The sequence below is a fragment of the Musca vetustissima genome, unplaced genomic scaffold (assembly GCF_032173495.1).
Source record: "Musca vetustissima isolate MV318-11 ecotype Yass unplaced genomic scaffold, APGP_CSIRO_Mvet_v1 utg19330, whole genome shotgun sequence".
NCBI classification, from domain to species: Eukaryota; Metazoa; Arthropoda; class Insecta; order Diptera; family Muscidae; genus Musca; species Musca vetustissima.
The window spans coordinates 314,692-334,732 of NW_026882625.1; the positions used below are offsets into that span (position 1 = coordinate 314,692).

The 20,041-nt window shown below is 35.1% G+C and overlaps 2 protein-coding genes across 2 annotated transcripts in view; both read left to right on the top strand.

Moving 5' to 3' along the window:
* LOC133329208 (large ribosomal subunit protein mL44) overlaps positions 1 to 20,041 on the top strand; it is a 121,505-nt gene that overhangs the window by 43,836 nt on the left and 57,628 nt on the right. The window lies entirely within an intron of this gene.
* LOC133329216 (serine-rich adhesin for platelets) overlaps positions 15,623 to 20,041 on the top strand; it is a 28,247-nt gene continuing 23,828 nt past the window's right edge. The window contains exon 1 of the mRNA XM_061537710.1: positions 15,623 to 17,111. Within this exon, the coding sequence (XP_061393694.1) occupies positions 15,641 to 17,111 (1,471 nt within the window). The 5' untranslated portion in view covers positions 15,623 to 15,640. The remainder of the gene's footprint in view (positions 17,112 to 20,041) is intronic.

The following is a 20,041-nucleotide window of genomic DNA, read 5'->3' on the forward strand; positions in this document are numbered from 1 at the left end:
TGGAATAGAAAAATGCCCTGTTAGGAGGGTCTCATTTCTATAGAAGGCCCCATTAGAGGGTCTTCAATTTATAGAAGGCCCCATTAGAGGGTCTTCAATTTATAGAAGACTTATTTTATAGAGTCTACCTGTTGTTGGTCTTAAATTTATAGACATCTCATTGTGAGGCTCTTCTATCTGTAGAATATCCCTTTAGAGGGTCTTTTATCTATATAATCCCCTTTTGATTCTTTAGAGATCATATAAGGCTCCTTTATATTGTCTTCGGCCTGTATTTTATATCATTTTATAGCAGAATGCTTAAGCGGATATTCGATATATACAAGACCTGTTTAGAAGGTCTTCCATGTAGATGACGACCCTTTTAGAGTGCCTTCGATCATTAGGAGACCTCTTTAGAAAACCTTCGAACTGCGGAAGACTCCGTTAGATGGTCTTCGATACATAGAAGGCCTCTTTTGAGGGTCATAAATTTTAGCAGATTTTTGATCTATTATTCTTCTGAAACCCCATGGAAAATTTCAAGGTTCCCAATAATGAAGAAATATTAGAAAGTAAATATTTGGTAAAAAAAATATTGGAGGTCTTACAGAAGATCTGTAGAACCCTCCCTAGTAGGAGGGTCTCATTTCTATAGAAGGTCCCTTCTTTAAAACGTACATATACAGGGGCTTCGATCTATAGAATACCTATTTTAAGTAGCTTCTACCTAAAGAAGACCCCTTTAGTGGAGCTTTTATCCTTAGGGGATCCCTTTACGGAGGCTTCCCAACATAGAAGATACTTTTAGAAAAAAATCTATTCTTTAGATTATCCCCTATACATAGGTGACCCCTTTAGAAATGCTTTAAAACGCAGAACACACGTTTAGAAAAACTTCTCTTCATAGAATTATCCTTTTGAAGGTATTCAATTTATTGAAAATCCCTTCAGAAGATCTGCGACCTATTTCAAATTTTTATCCCCATAATTTTCTTTTAGAGGGCCTTCAGTTTCGAGAATACCTCTTTAGAAGGCCTTCTATCGGTAGAAGACCTTTTCGGAAGGTAGTTTATCTATAGAAGACCTATTTGATGTTACTTCTATCGATAGAGGACATATTTATAGGGACTTCAATTTATAGAAGAATCCTTAGAGGGGATTGTATCTAGGGCAGACACCTTTAGAAGGTCCGGACTCTATTAAAAACCCCCTTAGAAGGGCTTCAATACATATCAGACTGCTTTAGGGGGTCATCAATAAGTAGGAGGCCTTTTTAGAAGTCTTCCATCTATACCTGACCTCCTTAGAGAGTCTTCTATTCATAGAAAATCCCTTAGAAGGGTTTCTGTACAAATCAACCTTCCTTAAAAGGTAATTTATAGGCGGGATGCCTTTTTAGAGGGTCTCCTATCTATGCATGACCCTCTTAGAGGATTTTTTTTATCTATAGAAGACGCTTTGAAGGGCTTCTATACAGATCAGAGCTCTTTATAAGGTCTTCTATACAGATCAGAGCCCTTTTTAGAGGGTCATTTATCCATAGAAAACCTATTAGAAGGGCTCCTACGCTGATCAGCTTTCCTTCAGAAGGTAATTTATAAGCAGGAGGCCTTTTTAGAGGATCTTCTATCTATATATAACCCTCTTAGGGGATATTTTATCCACAGAAGACACTTTGAAGGCTTCTATACAGAGCAGGCCCCATTATAAGGTCATATATAGGCAGGAGGCCTTTTTAGAGATATTTTATCCATAGAATACCCCTTAGAAGTGCTTCTATACAGATCAGACTCCTTTAGAAGGTCATCTATGAGGTGGGGGCATTTTTGGGGGGCTCCTGTCTATACATGACCCCCTTAGAGGTTATTTTCTGCATCAAAGACCCCTTAAAAGGGCTTCTATGCAGATCAGACTCCTTTAGAAGTTCATCTATAGGTGGGAAGTCTTCAATTTATACCTGACCTCCTTAGAGTGTCTTCTATCCATAGAAAACCCATTAGAAGTGCTCATATACAGATCAGCCTTCCTTAAAAGGTAATTTATAGGCAGGGGCCTTTTTAGTAGTATTTTATTCATATAAGACCCATTAGAAGTGGTTCCATACACATCTCTATACAGGGTCTTATAACCATAGAAGACCCTCTTAAAAAGGTTATGTAGCCCCCTTAGATGGTCATCTATAGGTGGGATGCCTTTCTAGGGGACTTCTATCTATACATGATCCCCTTAGAGTTTCTTTCATCGATAGAAACCCACTTAGAAGGGCTTCTATACAGATCTGTCTCCTGTAGAAGTTCATATATAGATAGTAGGCCTTGGATTCTTTGAATTTCAAATGAATTTCTTTGAATTACAAATGAAACTCTACGAAATTCAAATTGAAATATTCGAATTACGAATGAAAATTTTTAAATTTCAAATGTAATTTTTTGAATTTCATACGAAAAGTTTAAAATTACAAATGAAATCTTGTGAATTACAAGTTACATACTCGAATTACAAGTGAAATGTTATGAATTGCAAATTGAGTTTTCGAATTACAAATGAAATTCTCGAATTGCAATTGAAATGATTTGATTAACATTTGAAAATGGTGTATACATGAGCCTCTTAAGGTTATTCTAAACGTAGAAGACCCTCTTAAATTAGTCATATATCCCTAGAAGACCCTTTAGAAGATAATCTATAGGTAGGATGTCTTTTTAGAGAACTTCTATCTAGACATGTCCGGCTTAGAGGTTTCTTTTTTATCCATAAAATACCCTTAGAAAGATTTTTATACAGATCAGACCCCTCTGTTTACAGCTGAGAGAATTGTTTCAAATAATAAAGCAGACCCTTGGAAATCTAAAAAGAGAATATTTGATTTTTTCCAATACGTCTGATCGATCTAAAAAAAAAAAAATCGGAACTATGTGTCTTTAGTATTTTTTTTAAATAATTCAAGTTAGACAATAATTTTAACTAAAACAGCATACTTTAGGAACTCTAAAACGATTATATTTTATTTTCCCTACGTTCAGACATGTCTGATAAAATTCTGAAGGAATTCGAAACTAAGGGTCTTAAATATTTGAAATTAATTTAACTTAAGGGAAACCTGAGGAAATTATTTCAACTAAAAAATTTATATCTGAGAGAATTATTTCAACTAAAAATCAAACCTTTGGGGATTCTCAAAAAAGAGGAGATTGGATTTTTAACGATATGTCTGACCGAACTCTAAAAGAATCGGAACTATGTGTCATAAGTACTTACGATGTTATTTAAAATGATTAAAGTAAAACAAATTATTTCAACAAATAATAATAATTTTGAAACTTGAAAGGAGAATTTTTTAATTTTCCAATGTTCAGACATATCTGATAAAACTCTGAAGGATTTCGGAACATCGTGTCTTTAGTATTTACAAAGTTATTAAAAAAAATTAAGTTGCAGAATTATTTTAACTAATAAAGCAGGCTATTAGAAATATGAAAAGTGGAGATCTAATTGTTACCTACGTTCAGACAAGTCTGATAAAAATCTGAAAAAAAAACCGGAACTATGCTAAGTCGACATAGCATGTTTTAAAGTTCTTCACGTTTTTAGATACTACGGTCCTTAATTTTAAATTCACTGAAATTTTGGTAATCATCGGCCAATCCAAACCAAAGTTATAAGCAAAAATGTACTTAGCATGGCACGTACGATTAAAGAAACTTCCATACTTTGAAAGCTTCTATTGAAAAACTCACTTTTCAGACTTAGCATACTATGGTTCGGAGGCGTCGATATGTCTTTAGTATTTTTATCAATGTGTAAGATAAATTTAATTGACATAATTATTTCAAATGAAAAATACAGACCATTAGAAATGTAAAAAGAGGAAACTAATTTTCAGACAAGTCTAATAGAACTCTGAAGAAATTCGGAACTTCCTGCCTCAATTTCTGTTAATAAAATACCTTTGAAAATCTGTAAAGAAGAGGTTGGAATTTTTTTCCGATCTTGAAAAATTTTTTCCTACTTTCAGACAAGTCTGATAGAACTCTGAAGAAATTCGGAACTACCGCTTCAATTTCAGCTTGAAAATTAGTAAAGAAGAGGTTGGATTTTTTTCCGATCTTGAAAAATATTTTCAGTTATTATTATTTTTTTACTTCTAACTAATTGAATAATTAGTCTGACACAGCCATAAATTACTCAGTGAGTAACGTAAGACATAATAAAAATGTCGCAACATCCATCATTAGGTTGGGTTATAGTGTGGTGTGAAGGAATGAGTGACGGACGGTCGGAATGTGTGAGATAAAATGGGTCACTAATTATTCACAAAAAAAATCCTAAGTTTTATGGCGTGCGGTAATATTTTTTTACAAGAAAATTAAAAAAAAATAAAACACAGCTAATGATTAAAAAACGCAGGGAATGGTCATCATCCCCACTTCGTGTGGGGTAATTAAGACTGAAGAAGAAAATTCACGGCTTTGTGAGTTTTCTATTTTTGACGTAATCTTTGTGGTAGTGGACCTGGCTTGGACGATGTCTTTTTGTTTTGTTTAAAGATGTGAAAAAAATCGCTTAACAACTTAGCACAAAGCTTTTCGGGCAACAATAATTAATTGTTGAAAAAATTATGACAAAAAATCCAAAACAAAATAAAAAATTCAAATGCAACCCTATTGAAATTGGGAAAAATAGGTTCAAGAGACACACACACACATATATATATTTAAACATTTAAAACAATAATCAAATTTTTTTTTAATCATTTAGGTCTAGAATGCGATTGCATAAAAGAATCTCATATATGGTTTCCGATTTTATGTAAATGGTGCCCCATACTCCCTATATATCTTTCGATTTGCACGAAATTTGGCACAACGTACTGAATTGAGCCTATAATGATGTCTGCCAACTTTCGAGAAAATCGGTCCAGATTTAGATATAGCTCCCATATATAGTTTTCCGATTTCATGTGAATGGTGCACCAAAGTCCCTATATATCTTTCGATTTGCACGAAATTTGGTACAGCCTAATCATTTAGGTCTAGAATGATGTCTGCCAAGTTTCGTAAAAATACAAAAACAATTTAGATATAGCTCCCATATATAGTTTCGTCCGATTTCATGTAAATGGTGCCCCAAAGTCCCTATATATCTTTCGATTTGCATGAAATTTGGCATAACGTACTGAATTAAGCCTAGAGTGATGTCTCCCAAGTTTCGAGAAAATCGGTCCAGATTTAGATATAGCTCCCATATATAGTTTCGTCCGATTTCATGTAAAAGGTGCCCCAAAGTCCCTATATATCTTTCGATTTGCACGAAATTTGGCATAAAGTACTGAATTGAGCCTAGAATGATGTCTGTCAATTTGCGAGAAAATCGATCCAGATTTAGATATAGCTCCCATATATAGTTTCGTCCGATTTCATGTAAATGGTGCCCCAAAGACCCTATATATCTTTCGATTTGCACGAAATTTGGCATAAAGTACTGAATTGAGCCTAGAATGATGTCTGTCAATTTGCGAGAAAATTGGTGTGATTTAGATATAGCTCCCATATATAGTTTCGAAATTTCATGTAAATAATAATTCAAGTCCCTATATATCCTTCGATTTGCTCATAAAATTTGGCATGACGTACTTAATTAAGCCTAGAATTATGTCTGCCAAGTTTCATGAAAATCGGTCCTGATTTAGATATATCTCCCATATATAGTTTCGTCCGATTTCATGTAAATGGTGCCCCAAAGTTCCTATATATCTTTCGATTTGCAGTAAGTTTGGTACAGCCTAATCATTTAGGTCTAGAATGATGTCTGCCAAGTTTCGTGAAAATCGGTCCAGATTTAGATAGATATAGCCCTTTTTATTATAGATTGATTTTATGTAATTGACGCACCATATATATTTTCGCCCGATTTCAAGTAAATTGGGCATCAAACTCCTCATGTTAGTCAGATTGACATCAAAGTTTGCATATCGTACAAAATTGAGCATAAAATTATATAGTTGCGTTTTCTAGAAGTACAGACATAGCCCAACGGATGACCTATTTATATTTCTTTGAAGTCGATTTATATACTTTATGAATAGATCTAGGTAGATTCACATTTAGATAAATATCACACATTTTATTTCACCCAATTTCATGCTAATAGTCCTGTTTAATATACCCATAAGGGTATCATATATTTCGGCCCCGTAGAAAACTACTTTCCTTACTGGTTTTTTATTAAAGATGTAAAAAAATCGCTTAACAACTTAGCACAAAGCTTTTCGGACAACAATAATTAATTGTTGAAAAAATTATGAAAAAAAAATTCAAATGCAAATTAGATTAATAGGGGAAGACACAAACACACAAAGAGCTTATAAACATTTAAAATAATAATCAAATTTTTTATTAACAAATGCGATTGCATAAAAAACTCTCATGGCTTCCTGTTCCCTTGCCAACCCTCTCTCTTCCAAACACTTTGGTTAAACGTGCAGCGGGAGGAAATATTTTGTTCATAACAGTGGAGCTTTTGTTTTTCAAAATAAATATAAAGTGGACAATATTATGAATGACTTTGTGTTTTTTTTTGTTAAAAATACAAAAACAACAAAAAACGACATTAATGAATAAAATCCTAATAAAAAAAATTATTCACAAAATAGTCGTGGTGGTGGTGGTGGAATCCCATTTAAAAAAAGAACGACCGAACGAACAGGTGAACTAAAAACTGGCACACCATCTGACTGTCTGTCTGACTGCCCGTCTCTCTGACACAAATTTCTGAAAGTAAATGGAAATTATTAATAACGCACAACAGCAACAACAACATCACTCACAATTCACAAGCGAATGAGTCAAAAATTGTAGCAACACCAAAAATTGGTGTGAAATAAAAAAAAACAGAAATAATTCAAGCAAACATGCTAATTCAACCGCCATAAAAGATCACAAGAATGAAATAAAAATAACACAAAGCAAATAAAAACAAAGTCAAATATTTTTAAAATTAATGTGAATATTTTTTTTTTACTTTTCGTAATGACCTGCACTGTGAACCATTGTGAATGAATGCAGGTGTTTTGGTGATAAATTTAGAGGTTACTAAAAAAATTTAAATCACAAAAAATGCATGGGATGAGGCAAGAAAATTTCCAAACACAAACAATGCTGAGCAGATTTTTTATTGAAAAGAATTATAAAAAGAAAAAAATTAAAACCTAAAATGTAGAAAAAAAATTATTTTTCTAAAAAAAATTTTGAATGTTTTTTCTGTAGAAAAATATTTTTTTTCATATTATTCTAGAGAAAATAAAAATTAAAAAAAAAATTATAGGAACAAATTTTCTAAATTATTATACCCTCAGCCTTATGGCTAAGAGTATAAATATCACCTTGACACGGTGAAAATGTGTCTCATCGAAATATTGGTTCTAGACCCCATGTTTCTTTGGACCAAATTATTTTCAGAAAAATTTAATATCATCCAAACTTTGCCCATCTTATAATTTCTTTCAAACTTAGTTTTAGTTCGAAGATGGGGAATATCGGTCCACTCCTTCTAGCACCTCCCTCCCACACAGGGGCTAGGACTAAATGCCGGATATAGTTCATATATAGTTCATTATCGAACCTCAAGTTCTAGTTTTTTATCTCGATATCCTCCGCAGGTGAAATGATTACAATAAATCAGATAACTATTTTAAAATAAATAAATATAAATAATTTTTGGTAGGGAGATTTATTACCATATACAACTACAAAATACCAAATTGCAGCGAAATCGGTTGGAAAACGCGATCAACAACCCCAAAATACCGAAAATTGGGGGTACACTTATATGGGGGCTATCCGAAAAAATGGACCCATATTCATAATTTTTTGTGGAGAGATTAGGAAGTCAAAATACTAAATTACAGTCAATTCGGTGGGAAAATACGATCAAAACCCCCAAAGTGCAGAAAATTAGGAGGTACCCTTATATGGGGGCTATCCGAAAAAATGGACCCATATTCATAATTTTTTGTGGAGAGATTTGAAAACTATTAGGAAGTCGAAATACTAAATTACAGTCAATTCGGTGGGAAAATACGATCAAAATCCCCAAAGTGCAGAAAATTAGGAGGTACCGTTATATGGGGGCTACCAGAAAAAGTGAACCTATATTGAAACCATAATTTTTACAGCCAAATCGGTGGGAAAATACGATCAAAATCCCCAAAGTGCAGAAAATTAGGAGGTACCGTTATCCGAAAAAATGGACCCATATTCATAATTTTTTGTGGAGAGGTTTGGTACCTATTAAGAACCCAATGTACCAAATTTCAGCGAATTCGGTTGAAAAACGAACTCAAGAACCCCAAAATACCGAAAATTGGGGGTACCGATATATGGAAGCTATGCCTAAATCTTCCCCAATTTCAATAGGGTTCGTCCTTGGGCCAAATAAATGAGTTTTTATCGAAAAAATCAGTCCATATAGAAAACATCATACCTGGATTTTTTTATAGAAAAACCAAGCCTTTCTTTCTCAGGAGGTTTTTCCATAGCAAGAAAAAAAACAGACCTAAATTCTGGAATTCTTATACCCTTCACCAAACAGCATAGAATTCTTTTCTGAGCCGATTAATGCATGTACGTCCGTCTATCCATGTTATGTTGCAAAGTACAGGTCCCATTTTTTTCCGATTTGGATGAAATTTTGAGCAGACCACTTATTTGGCCCAAGAACGCACCCTATTGAAATTGTTGAAAATCGGTTCAGATTTAAATATAGTTCTCATATATAATTCCGTCCGATTTGAGGTAAATGATACACCAATCTTCCAACGATTATTTGATTGAGACGAAATTTTTAATATCCCACCTTACAGGTTGGCTTAGTGAGTCTACAGTGCAGTGTGTTAAAGTTCGTTTAAATCGGAACTGATGTATGATTTGTTTCTATAGAAAAAATAGCCCTATGGCGCTTAACCATAGTTCCAGAATCTTTCTTTAGCTTGTAGATCATCACAGAAACCCTCTTCTATCTTATGACCGTCAGTATACATGCGACAGACCATTTGGAAGAGGTAGAGTACCTACCATGACCAGATAGGTTACTTTAACTTAGATATGTTACTTTAAAGTTCTGAGATAGGAGGGTAAATAGTCATTGGAATTGGAATGTTAATAAATAATATATTACATCCACATGTATAGGTTATTTGCGTGACCAAAGTGTAAGGTCCCCGAGCTGCATTACCCTTGGACTGATTGCTTGAAATCGAATTAATAAATCAAGCGGTTCGAAATTTTTAATCAGTTTCAATTTGGGCAAAGGATTGCTTCTTGAATAAGTAGCGATGCCGACCTTTGCATACTGCCTATTTTGGAGAAAAGCTTTGTCTTGCTAAATTTCTGCCACCAGACAAGACATGCATATGTTCATATGTATCCTTCAACCAGTGAATGCTATATACCTGCAATCTCCGGCTCTTCCTTATGTAAGACGAAAAGAATTCTAAGGAATTGGGCGGTATTTTTTTTTTGTAGAAAAATGTCCTCATGAACTAAGATCTTTTTCTAGAAAATCAATCCTCAGGAATTGAGAGCAACTTCTATTCCCCAGGAAATCAGGGGCCACTACCTTAGGTCTGAGATTTTTCTATAGAAAAATATTGTTCTATAAAAAATCCTCAGCAACAGAGGTTTAAATTTTTATCTGTAAAAAAAGGACCCAAAATTTTGATAGTTTTTTGTTTTGCCATGACTTTTCATTGTTTTTCTTTAAGTGTACGAAAGAAAATGGGAAACTAGAGCACGTACACGACAGATAGACAAACAGACACACGCTAATGACTGTTGCTTTTTTTATTTATTTTTTGGTGTACAACAACAACAACAACACACACATGATATGCCCCACATTAGGTGTCCTCCCCTCACCTGCATTCTTGGTTTTGCCCCCATCCATGGCGGCAATATCCAATCAAACATTGTCGGGATGCGTGACGAACGGTGGCTTGAAGTTAAGTGTAACAGCCAGATCGACTTGGGGTACTTGTATTCTTCTATCTACACACCGTGAGAGTTGTGACACCTCCCATTGTTGCTGCTACTGCTGTTGTTGTTTGACTTTATTTACCGTTACCCCAGCTACTTGACTTGAATTTTTCTTCTTCTACTTCTTTACAAATTGATTATGGCTTTGGCTTGAAATGTGCTCGCCGCCACCACTAAGTAGCGCTTAAAGTCGCGTCGTCTATCTGTGTCCCAAGCGGTGGTTATTGCGGAGTCCATAAAATTGGTGCAATTGTTGCTGATACTCTGCCACAAAAATAACAACAACAAAATAATAAAAACATAAATAAAATACTTACAAGAAAATCATGTTTACAAAAACTCATAAAAATAAACAACAACTCCATACACCAAATAAAGAGCGGCGTACTTTTACTGTTTTACCCCGTTTTGGCGACGATGACAAACAATAATTAAGGCACAGTGTTTCAAAATTATACCCAAAAATTGAGGACTTTTTTGTATACATCAAATTCGAAGTTTATGGAGATTATTCGTGAGGTCCCTGAGGTAAAATTTTTTTAATGAAAAAAAAAAGCAATTCTCAGTTCTATGGGGACAAATTTTTATACCCTTCACCACACTGTGGTACAGGGTTTTATGTCTTTGTGCATATGTATGTAACAGGCAAAAGGAATCGAGATAGACCCATAGTTCCTTTTGAGAATATGCATAGAGTCACATTCTGAGTCAATTTATGCATGTCTGTCCGTCCGTCCGTCTGTCTGTCCATGTTAAATTGTAAACAAAGTACAGGTCACATTTATGATCCGATTTGGATGGAATTTGGCCCAAGGACGAGCCGTACTGAAATTGGGAAAAATCGGTTCAGATTTAGATATAGCTCACATATAAATTTTCGTCTGATTTTATGTAAATGGTGCACCAAAGTCTCTATATATCTTTCGATTTGCATGAAATTTGGCTCGAACCACTGAATTAAGTCTTTAATAATGTGTGTTAAGTTTCGTGAAAATCGGTTCAGATTTGGATATAGCTCCCATATATAATTGCGTCCGATATAAGGTAAATGGTGCACCAAGGTCCCTATATTTGCCCTTCAATTTGCCCGAAATTTGGTATAGCACACTAAATTAAGTCTAGACTGATGTGTTCTAAGTTTCGTGAAAATCGGTTCAGATTTAAATATAGCTCCCATATATATTTTCGTCCCATTTTATGTAAATGATGCACCAAAGTCCCTTTATATCCTTAAATTTGCACGAAATTTGGCACAGTGTATTGAATTAAGCCTAAAATAATGTGTTCTAAGTTTCGTAAAAATCGGTTGAGATTTTTATATATCTCCCATATATATTTTCGTGGGATTTAAGGTAAATGATGCACCGAAGTCCCTATATATCTTTTGATTTGCTCGAAATTTGGCACAGCTTACTGAATTAAGTCTAGAATGATGTGTTCTAAGTTTCGTGAAAATCGGTTCAGATTTATATATAGCTCCCATATATATTTTCGTCCGATTTAATAGAAATGGTGCACCAAAGTCCCTATATATCTTTCGATATGAATGAAATTTGGCATGCCCTACTGATCTTAGTCTAGAATGATGTGTTCTAAGTTTCGTGAAAATCGGTTCAGATTTCGATATAACTCCCATATATGATGTGTTCTAAGTTTCGTGAAAATCGGTTCAGATTTCGATATAGCTCCCATATATATTTTCGTCCGATTTTGAGTAAATAGTGCACCAAAGTCCCTTTATATCCCTCGATTTGCACGAAATTTGGCACAGTGTACTGAATTGAGTCTAGAATAATGTGTTCTAAGTTTCGTGAGACTTTACTACTTTCTTTACTGGTTTTCTTTGGAAAAATGCTCAAGTCACTGACGTCGGATTTTTTTTATAAAAAAAACCATTTTTCCTGAGGATTATATTTTTCTTAGAGAAAAAGTTCTCAGGTCTCTTGAGGATTAGTTTTTCTATAGAAAAAAACTCTGGTCCCTTAGGATTATTTTTTCCCGATAGAAAAAATCCTCACTTCCCTGAGGATTACTTTTTTCTATAGAAAAATATTCAACATGTTCCCTATTACTTATGTATTATGTATTACTTTTTCCGATAGAAATAATCCTCAGGTCCCTGAGGATTACTTTTTTTCTATAGAAAAAAAATCCTCAGGTCTCTGAGAATTACGCTTTTCTATAGGAAAAATTCCTCAGGTTCCAGTAGGATTACTTTTTCTATAGAAAAAAATTCCTCAGCATCCTGAGAATTTTTTTCTTTAGAAAAAATTTCTCAATATATAGAAAAAAATTCTCAAGTCCCCGAGGATTACTTTTTATATAGAAAAAAATTCCTCAGGTCCCCTGAGGATTACTTTTTTCTATAGAAAAAAATTCCTCAGGTCCCCTGAGGACGACTTTTTTCTATAGAAAAAAATCATCAGGTCCACTGGGGATTAATTTTTTCTATAGAAAAAAATCATCAGGTCCCCTGAGGATTACTTTTTTCTATAAAAAAAAAAAAATCATCAGGTCCCCTGAGGATTACTTTTTTCTATAGAAAAAATTCATCAATTCCCTTATGATTTTTTTCCCCGATAGAAAAAATCCTCAGCTCCCTGATGATTACTTTTTTTCTATAGAAAAAAAATTCATCTCTCTAAGGATTACTTTCTCAGGCCTTAAAGCCATCTTCTTTCCATTTAAACATTCGCTGTTTCTGTCATATAGGAAAATTGTTTTTCGGCCCAAAAATTTGTTTTTTTGGTCTTATTGTTATCCGCAAATGCCCCCTTCCTCCTCATTTCCCCCTCAGTAGTTGACATTTCCTCATTTGTAACATCAAAAGTAAACATCCGAATGGGTTTTATTGTTCCGTTTAATGTTTTTTGTTATTGTTTTTGTTCTATGGCCTGACAAAGCCATGCTCTAAATCTCGTATACAATACGCCAAAGAATATGGCCAAAAGGGAGAGAGAGAGGGTGAAATCATAAAACAAACAAGTTCAGTTTAAAAAGAACAACCACCCACCCTTTGATGATGAGTCGGACTACGTGTGTTTGGTGTGCCCAAAACTGAATTCACTGAAGTTCAGTGAATGATTTAGGCGGCGGTGGTGCACCAATTTCGTTTTGGTGGATCTGTCTGTTCTATTGTCATTCGCAGGGTCGGTTGGTTCGCTTAGTTGGTTGATGGTCGGTAGCTACGGCGTTCATTAACTTTGTACTACTTTTGGGTTAATAAACTTTCACACACCGAGAGAGAGAGAGACGCAACACACACACTCACCTGCTTACTCATGGTCTGGCTGACGGTGTGACAGACTGACTGACACATGATGAAGCACTTCTTGTCTCATTTTTTTTTTTTTTTTTTTGTGTAAAAATTACCAATGAACGAATTACAGAAACAGAATAAAATTTTCATTCATTGTTACCGCCGACACTACCACACGATCCGACCACCACCTATAATGAAGAGATGGAAGACAATGCGAAGCGACACACCGCCTTGTGGTACGTCAAACGTAACACGTTAAATGAGATTGAAAAACAAAAAAACATGGCTTTAAATTGTTGCCGTAGTTTTCCCGTCAAACAGCTGTGTGACAGTTTCATTTTTCTACGACAACGGATTGACTGTTCGGCTGACTAACTGACTGTTCGGCTGACTGACTGACTGACGAAGAGCACCTCCGAAGTAGCACGGTATAAGTTTCAAGATGTGGAAACAAATGAATTTGTAGGTTTTCTTTCTTTTTTTTAATGGTTTCAGTGTGTCACAAAAAAAAAATACGCCGAGGTAGCGGCAACAGAAGCGGCAGCGACACCTCTACCACAAACCAGAAGTTTGTCAACACGAAAAAAAATAAAAACAACAACAATTAAAACCAAAAATAAAGTTATTGTAATATTTAGCGCAAACTCAAGTACCTACCTACCAAGTATGCGGAGAGGAGGGGCACAGTGTTGGGAAAAATCTCAGGAGGAAAAAAATTCTCATAGTAAAAAATCGAACCTAAGTTCATAAAGACCTCAATTCCGAGGATTTTTTTCTATAGAAAAAAATCAGACCTCCGTTTCTTAGAATTGTTTTCTATAGAAATAATCTGAACCTGATCCCATTTCTATAGAAAAGAAATTCCTCATGTCCCTGAGTACTACTTTTTTATATAGAAAAAACATTTTTCAGGTCTCTGAGGACTACTTTTTCCTATAGAAAAAAATTCCTCAGGTCCCTGAGGACTACTTTTCCAATAGAAAAAAAATTCCTCAGGTCCCTGAGGACGAATTTTTTCTATAAAAAAAGTCCTCAGGTCCCTGAGGACGACTTTTTTCTATAGAAATAAATTCCTCAATCCCCCTGAGGATTACTTTTATCTATAGAAAAAAAATTCCTCAGGTCCCTGAGGATTACTTTTATCTATAAAAAAAAAAAATTCCTCAGGTCCCTGAGGACGACTTTTTTCTATAGAAATAAATTCCTCAATCCCCCTGAGGATTACTTTTATCTATAGAAAAAAAATTCCTCAGGTCCCTGAGGATTACTTTTTTCTATAGAAAAAAATTCCTCAGGTCCCCTGAGGATTACTTTTTTCTATAGAAAAAAATTCCTCAGGTCCCCTGAGGATTACTTTTTTCTATAGAAAAAAATTCCTCAGGTCCCCTGAGGATTACTTTTTTCTATAGAAAAAAATTCCTCAGGTCCCCTGAGGATTACTTTTTTCTATAGAAAAAAATTCCTCAGGTCCCCTGAGGATTACTTTTTTCTATAGAAAAAAATTCCTCAGGTCCCCTGAGGATTACTTTTTTCTATAGAAAAAAATTCCTCAGGTCCCCTGAGGATTACTTTTTTCTACAGAAAAAATTCCTCGGGTCCCCTGAAGACTACTTTTTTCTATAGAAAAAAAATCCTCATGTCCCTGAGCACTACCTTATTCTATAGAAAAAAATTCCTCAGATCCACTAAGGATTACTTTTTTCTATAGAAAAAAAATCCTCAGGTCCACTGAGGATTACTTTTTTCTACAGAAAAAAATTCATCACGACCCCTGAGGATTACTTTTGTCTATAGAAAAAAATTCCTCACGTCCCTGAGGATTACTTTTTTCTATAGAAAAAAAATTCCTCAGGTCCCTGAGGATTACTTTTTTTCTATAGATAAAAAAATCCTCAGGACCCTGAGGAGTACTTTTTTTCAATAAAAACATTTCTCTGGTCCCTGAGGACTACTTTTTTATTGAAAAAAATCTTCATCTCTGTAAAGACTATTTTTTAATAGAAAAAAAAAATCCTCCTGCAAAAAAAAAAAATCTCAGTCCCTTAATGCCTTATTTTCTGTTTGGAAAAAATTCCTCAGGTTCCTGATGACTACTTTTTCTATAGAAAAAAATGATCAGGTCCCTGAGGACTTCTTTTGCTATTGAAAAAAATCAGACCCCAGGTCCCCATGGTTTTTGGAGGCTTTGAAATGTTTAAATTCCTTGTTGTTGCTTTTGTATTTGGTTCGTATTTCTTGGAGTTAATATCCTAACTTCGTAATCTCTTAAAAAAATAGCTGTAATAAAAAATTTTAATTTTCAAAACAAACCGAAAAATATCCAAATAATCTGAATAAAATCCAAATATGTTTTGTACGAAAAACAATGGTGACTACGATCAGAATAACCTGTGATGGTGTATTCATACAATCCAATTCGTTTTTAACCTCAACTGTGTCATCGCCATCAACTGCTGCTGCATCATCGTCATCTTCAAATCTATTAACAACCTCATCTACAACAACCACACCATCATCTTTGGAAGATACAACAACATCATCGGCATTTCCATCAACCACCACCAATTCGTCCAGTGATAGTCGCACCATAACACCTGAACAGGAAGAGGAGGAGCAGGAGAATAGCTTTAATTCCACAAGCAGTTCGTCATCATCATCATCGCCAAACAGCCTAACCCTAACCACCAATGGCAGTGCCAAAGATCGTTCCGAATCAAGTAATTTCAATTACAACGAAGTGCGAACGGCAGAGGTATCACAATTAAGGGAAAAAGATAACCAAAGATCATCCTCCAATTCTCCCACGGGCTCTATTGTTTCCACCCTAAATTCTCGAAATTTGTCGGGAAGTCCAAGTAATCGCAGTTCGAAACGACCTCGGACCCCTAAAAATGATAATCGTCGGCGGTATTATTTTGGCAGCAACAAGGTCTACTGGTGTAAACAATCCCTGCTAAACGGAGGCATACCCGCTTCGCCAATATCCCTACATAACGTTGGCTTACGAAGGGGAGGAAACGAATCGAAGTTATCCTCGCGAGTAAATCTAACACGTAGTGCCAGTTCGGTTACCGATAAAGAATTACAACAACAAAAGAAATATAACAGCCAGCAAGAAGGTCATGGTGGAGAATCGCGTTCTCCTCGACGTGCCGCCCATAAACTTCTAACAGCCTCGAATAGCCTGAACTCTTCACCGCTTTGTTCGCACACAAATCAAAAATTTAATCTCAAGGATTTCTATACCTTCTCTTCGAGTAAATTGAAAGCCTCCCCCAACTCACCTGGGGTTATATTAGCACCTCCAACAACAAATATCTCCTCCACCCACAACAAAAATTACAATAATCGCAAATCTTCACCCAAAACCATATCGGGTGGCACCTCAATATTCCTGGTCAATGGTGGTGGCAGTTCAGGTGGTGGTGTTGGTGGCGCTTTCAGTATTAGCTCCTCAGCCTATAAAAATTCAACGGCCACACCGGGTGATTCGACACGACTTTTAAGTTTTCTTCGCTCCGCAAGGAAGCTATATCGCAACAGTATTCGTCTGAATCATCAACATTCGCATCAGAATCAGTCCAATTCTCAGCATCCAGCGTCCACTAACAATAAATCTAATGAAACCGAAAACCAAAGAGATGAAGTCGATTCGATCGCAGCTGGCGTAAATTCATCCAATAATGTTCCTACCTATCGGGATAAATTAAGGCAGAGTTATTTATTCGGCCTTAAAAATTTCTACAACCAACCAAATGACAACAACAATAGTGGCAACAACAACTACAGCGGCAGCAGTAAAGAAAATCCTACAGTATTAAGTGAGGAGTGGTTCGGTTAGTATTTTTGATTTTTCTTTTCTTTTCATTTTCAAAATTTTGTAAATATATTTTTAAGGACCTATTTATTTGAAGAAATTTTCTCCTCAGGGTCCTGACGAATTTTTTCTATAGAAAAAGTAATCCTAAGGGACCTGACAAATTTTTTTCTATAGAAAAAAGTAATCCTCAGGGGACCTGATGATTTTTTTTTCTATTGAAAAAACCCTTAGGGACCTGACGATTTTTCGCCTACATAAAAAACGTAATCTTCAGGGACATGACGAATTTTTTTCTTCACGGGCCTGACGAATTTTTCGCTACATGTCCCTGATCTCCAAACCCGAAGAATTTTCCTAGATTAGGAATCCAATTTCCTGAACAAAAAAAATTTTGTGTTGAAGAAAATCAATCACGTTTTTTCTCTGCGAGAAGGAGTCTACGGATTTTGTTATCAGAACTGAATTTCAGATACAGCCCCAAGTAAATCTTAAAAAAAGACCCAACCATTTATTATATGAATATAAACCGATCCTGTAGAACGTTTCTTTCCAAATGAAATGTAGCCGAAGCCCCTGATACTCTTATAACTAATGCATCAAAGCATGAATATAACATAAAATTGGAATATCTTGGGGATAGCGCCACCCAGAGGAAAATGGCAACACAAAATAAGCAAGGACATCAATCACTTAAAAAAGTCAAGAAGGCTTTGTTTTTAGGCAATGATAGATGGCAGCAACATTCCTTGCGGAAGTCATATGCTAACAAAAGGAGTAAAAGGAGAAACAATTATAGAAACACATCGGTGTGGATGGATATTTTGCAAGACTCTAAACCGATGGGGGGCTTTTTTAGAAGAGGGACTAACATTCACCTCCAGATGAAATGCATTCGAAACTACCTGGAATTTGTATAACCAAAATTGTCATCAAAACATGAGCAAATCACAAAATAGGTATGTCGGGAAAATATCGCCACCCAGAGGAAAATGGCTACACGAAATTATTAAAGACACAAAGTACTGGGAAATTTCAATGAGACATTGTTTCCAGGCAAAGATAGATGGCAGCCACCCTCACATAGAACAAGCTTCTGTGGCAATGGACTAAACACATTGGAGTGGATGGATAGTGTGTCAGACTATAAACCGATAGGTTTTGGGTTTGAATGTCAGCGGAGAAGTAAACATTTTTTTTTTCAAAGTGATTTTCGAACATTTCAAAATTTCTAATAACAAACGCCACCAAGAGGTAAATTGCAACATTAAATAAGCAAGGACCCCAACCACAGCACAAAAATCCAATTAGGTGTTATTTGTAGGCCCCAACAGATGGCAGCACCATCATCTAGGACAGGCTACACCAGATTCGGATTGGCTGTAATTCTGTATTATTGGATGTCATTGGGTAGAAAATCTTCCTACTAAAAATTACCCCAACCACAGCACAAAAATCCACGAAGGTGTTGTTTGTATTCAACAATAGATGGCAGCACCATCATCTAGGACAGGCTACAGCAGATTCGAATTGGCTGTAATTCTGTACTATTAGTTGTCACTGGGTAGAAAATCTCCCTCAATATTGGCCCAATCTTCAGAATAACCACCATATAATGACGCCCTACCATTTTTCGATAGTTTGAGGACTTTGGGCACGTTTATCAAACGAAATGGCTTTAATTTAGGTATTTTATGTTATCATTTGAAAAATCCCACCAATCTTCCTACCAAAAATCTCCCGAAATTCAGTATTTTGGTTATATTTTTCAAACGAATTGTGGGCTGTCATTTGGCATTTTGTGTTCTCATTGTAAATATCAGTAAAAGGTTCAGTTTTCGGTATAGACCCCATACAATGGCACTTCCCAATATTCCTCATTTTGGGGAGTTTTGGGCACGTTATTCAACCAAATTGATTGTAATTTGGAATGTTAGGTTCTCATTGTGTAGAATTAGCCCACATTTCAGTGTAGACTCCACATAACGATATTCTTTATTTTAGGTATTTTGGTCCCGTTTTTAGTGTTGTTCCATTACACCATATAGCATTAGATATCTCCCGAATTTTGGTATTTTGTGGGAGGGGGGTTTTCAACTAAATTGGTTGTAATTTTATATTTGGGATTCTATCCTTAACAAAAGTATAGATCCACGTTTTGGTATGGTCCAGATCTTCTTTATAGGTACCTTTGATGGTCCTAGGCGCATATTCCAACCGAAGTGAATATATATTTATATTAAGAAACAATATCCTAATGATTTGAGAAAGGTTTTTTTCTTGAAGGAGTGAAAACTTTATTTGAATTTTTCAAGATTTCGGGAAAATATACTTTAAATAAAAAACATTAATGAGATCATAAACATAATTTTTTCTCAACACAAAATTCCTCACAAACTAAATTTTAAGTTTTTTTTTTAATTGTAAAAATTCCATAATGTACTGGGGAATGATAATTGGTATTGGTATCATTGACATTTTTTTGCTATGTCGTCTTATATTGTTGTTACACATGTTACATATTTGTACTATGCAAATATCGCAATTAATTCATTAATTAAAGAACGTGCTTGCGAAGTCATTAAACTATCGTACAAAAATTAGCAGTGACATTAAAAGTTTTCGACATCAACACATGAGCATAACACAATATAGAAATGTCTGGAGATAACGCCACCCAGAGGAAAATGCCAACACTAAATTATCATGTTGTTTCTAGGTAACGATAGGTGGCAGCGTCATAATCTAGGACAGGCTGCATCACCGATAATGGATATGCTTTGTTAAAGATGTATTATCCCAAGAGGAGTAACAGGTGAACAAAAGTTGTGTGGCTAGGAAGTGGGACCTTTGTATGGGCTTATTTAAACACATCGGAATGGATGAATAGTGTGTCAGACAACAAATCGATTGAATTTCAGGGTTTCAATCCCAGAGGAGAAGAAATTC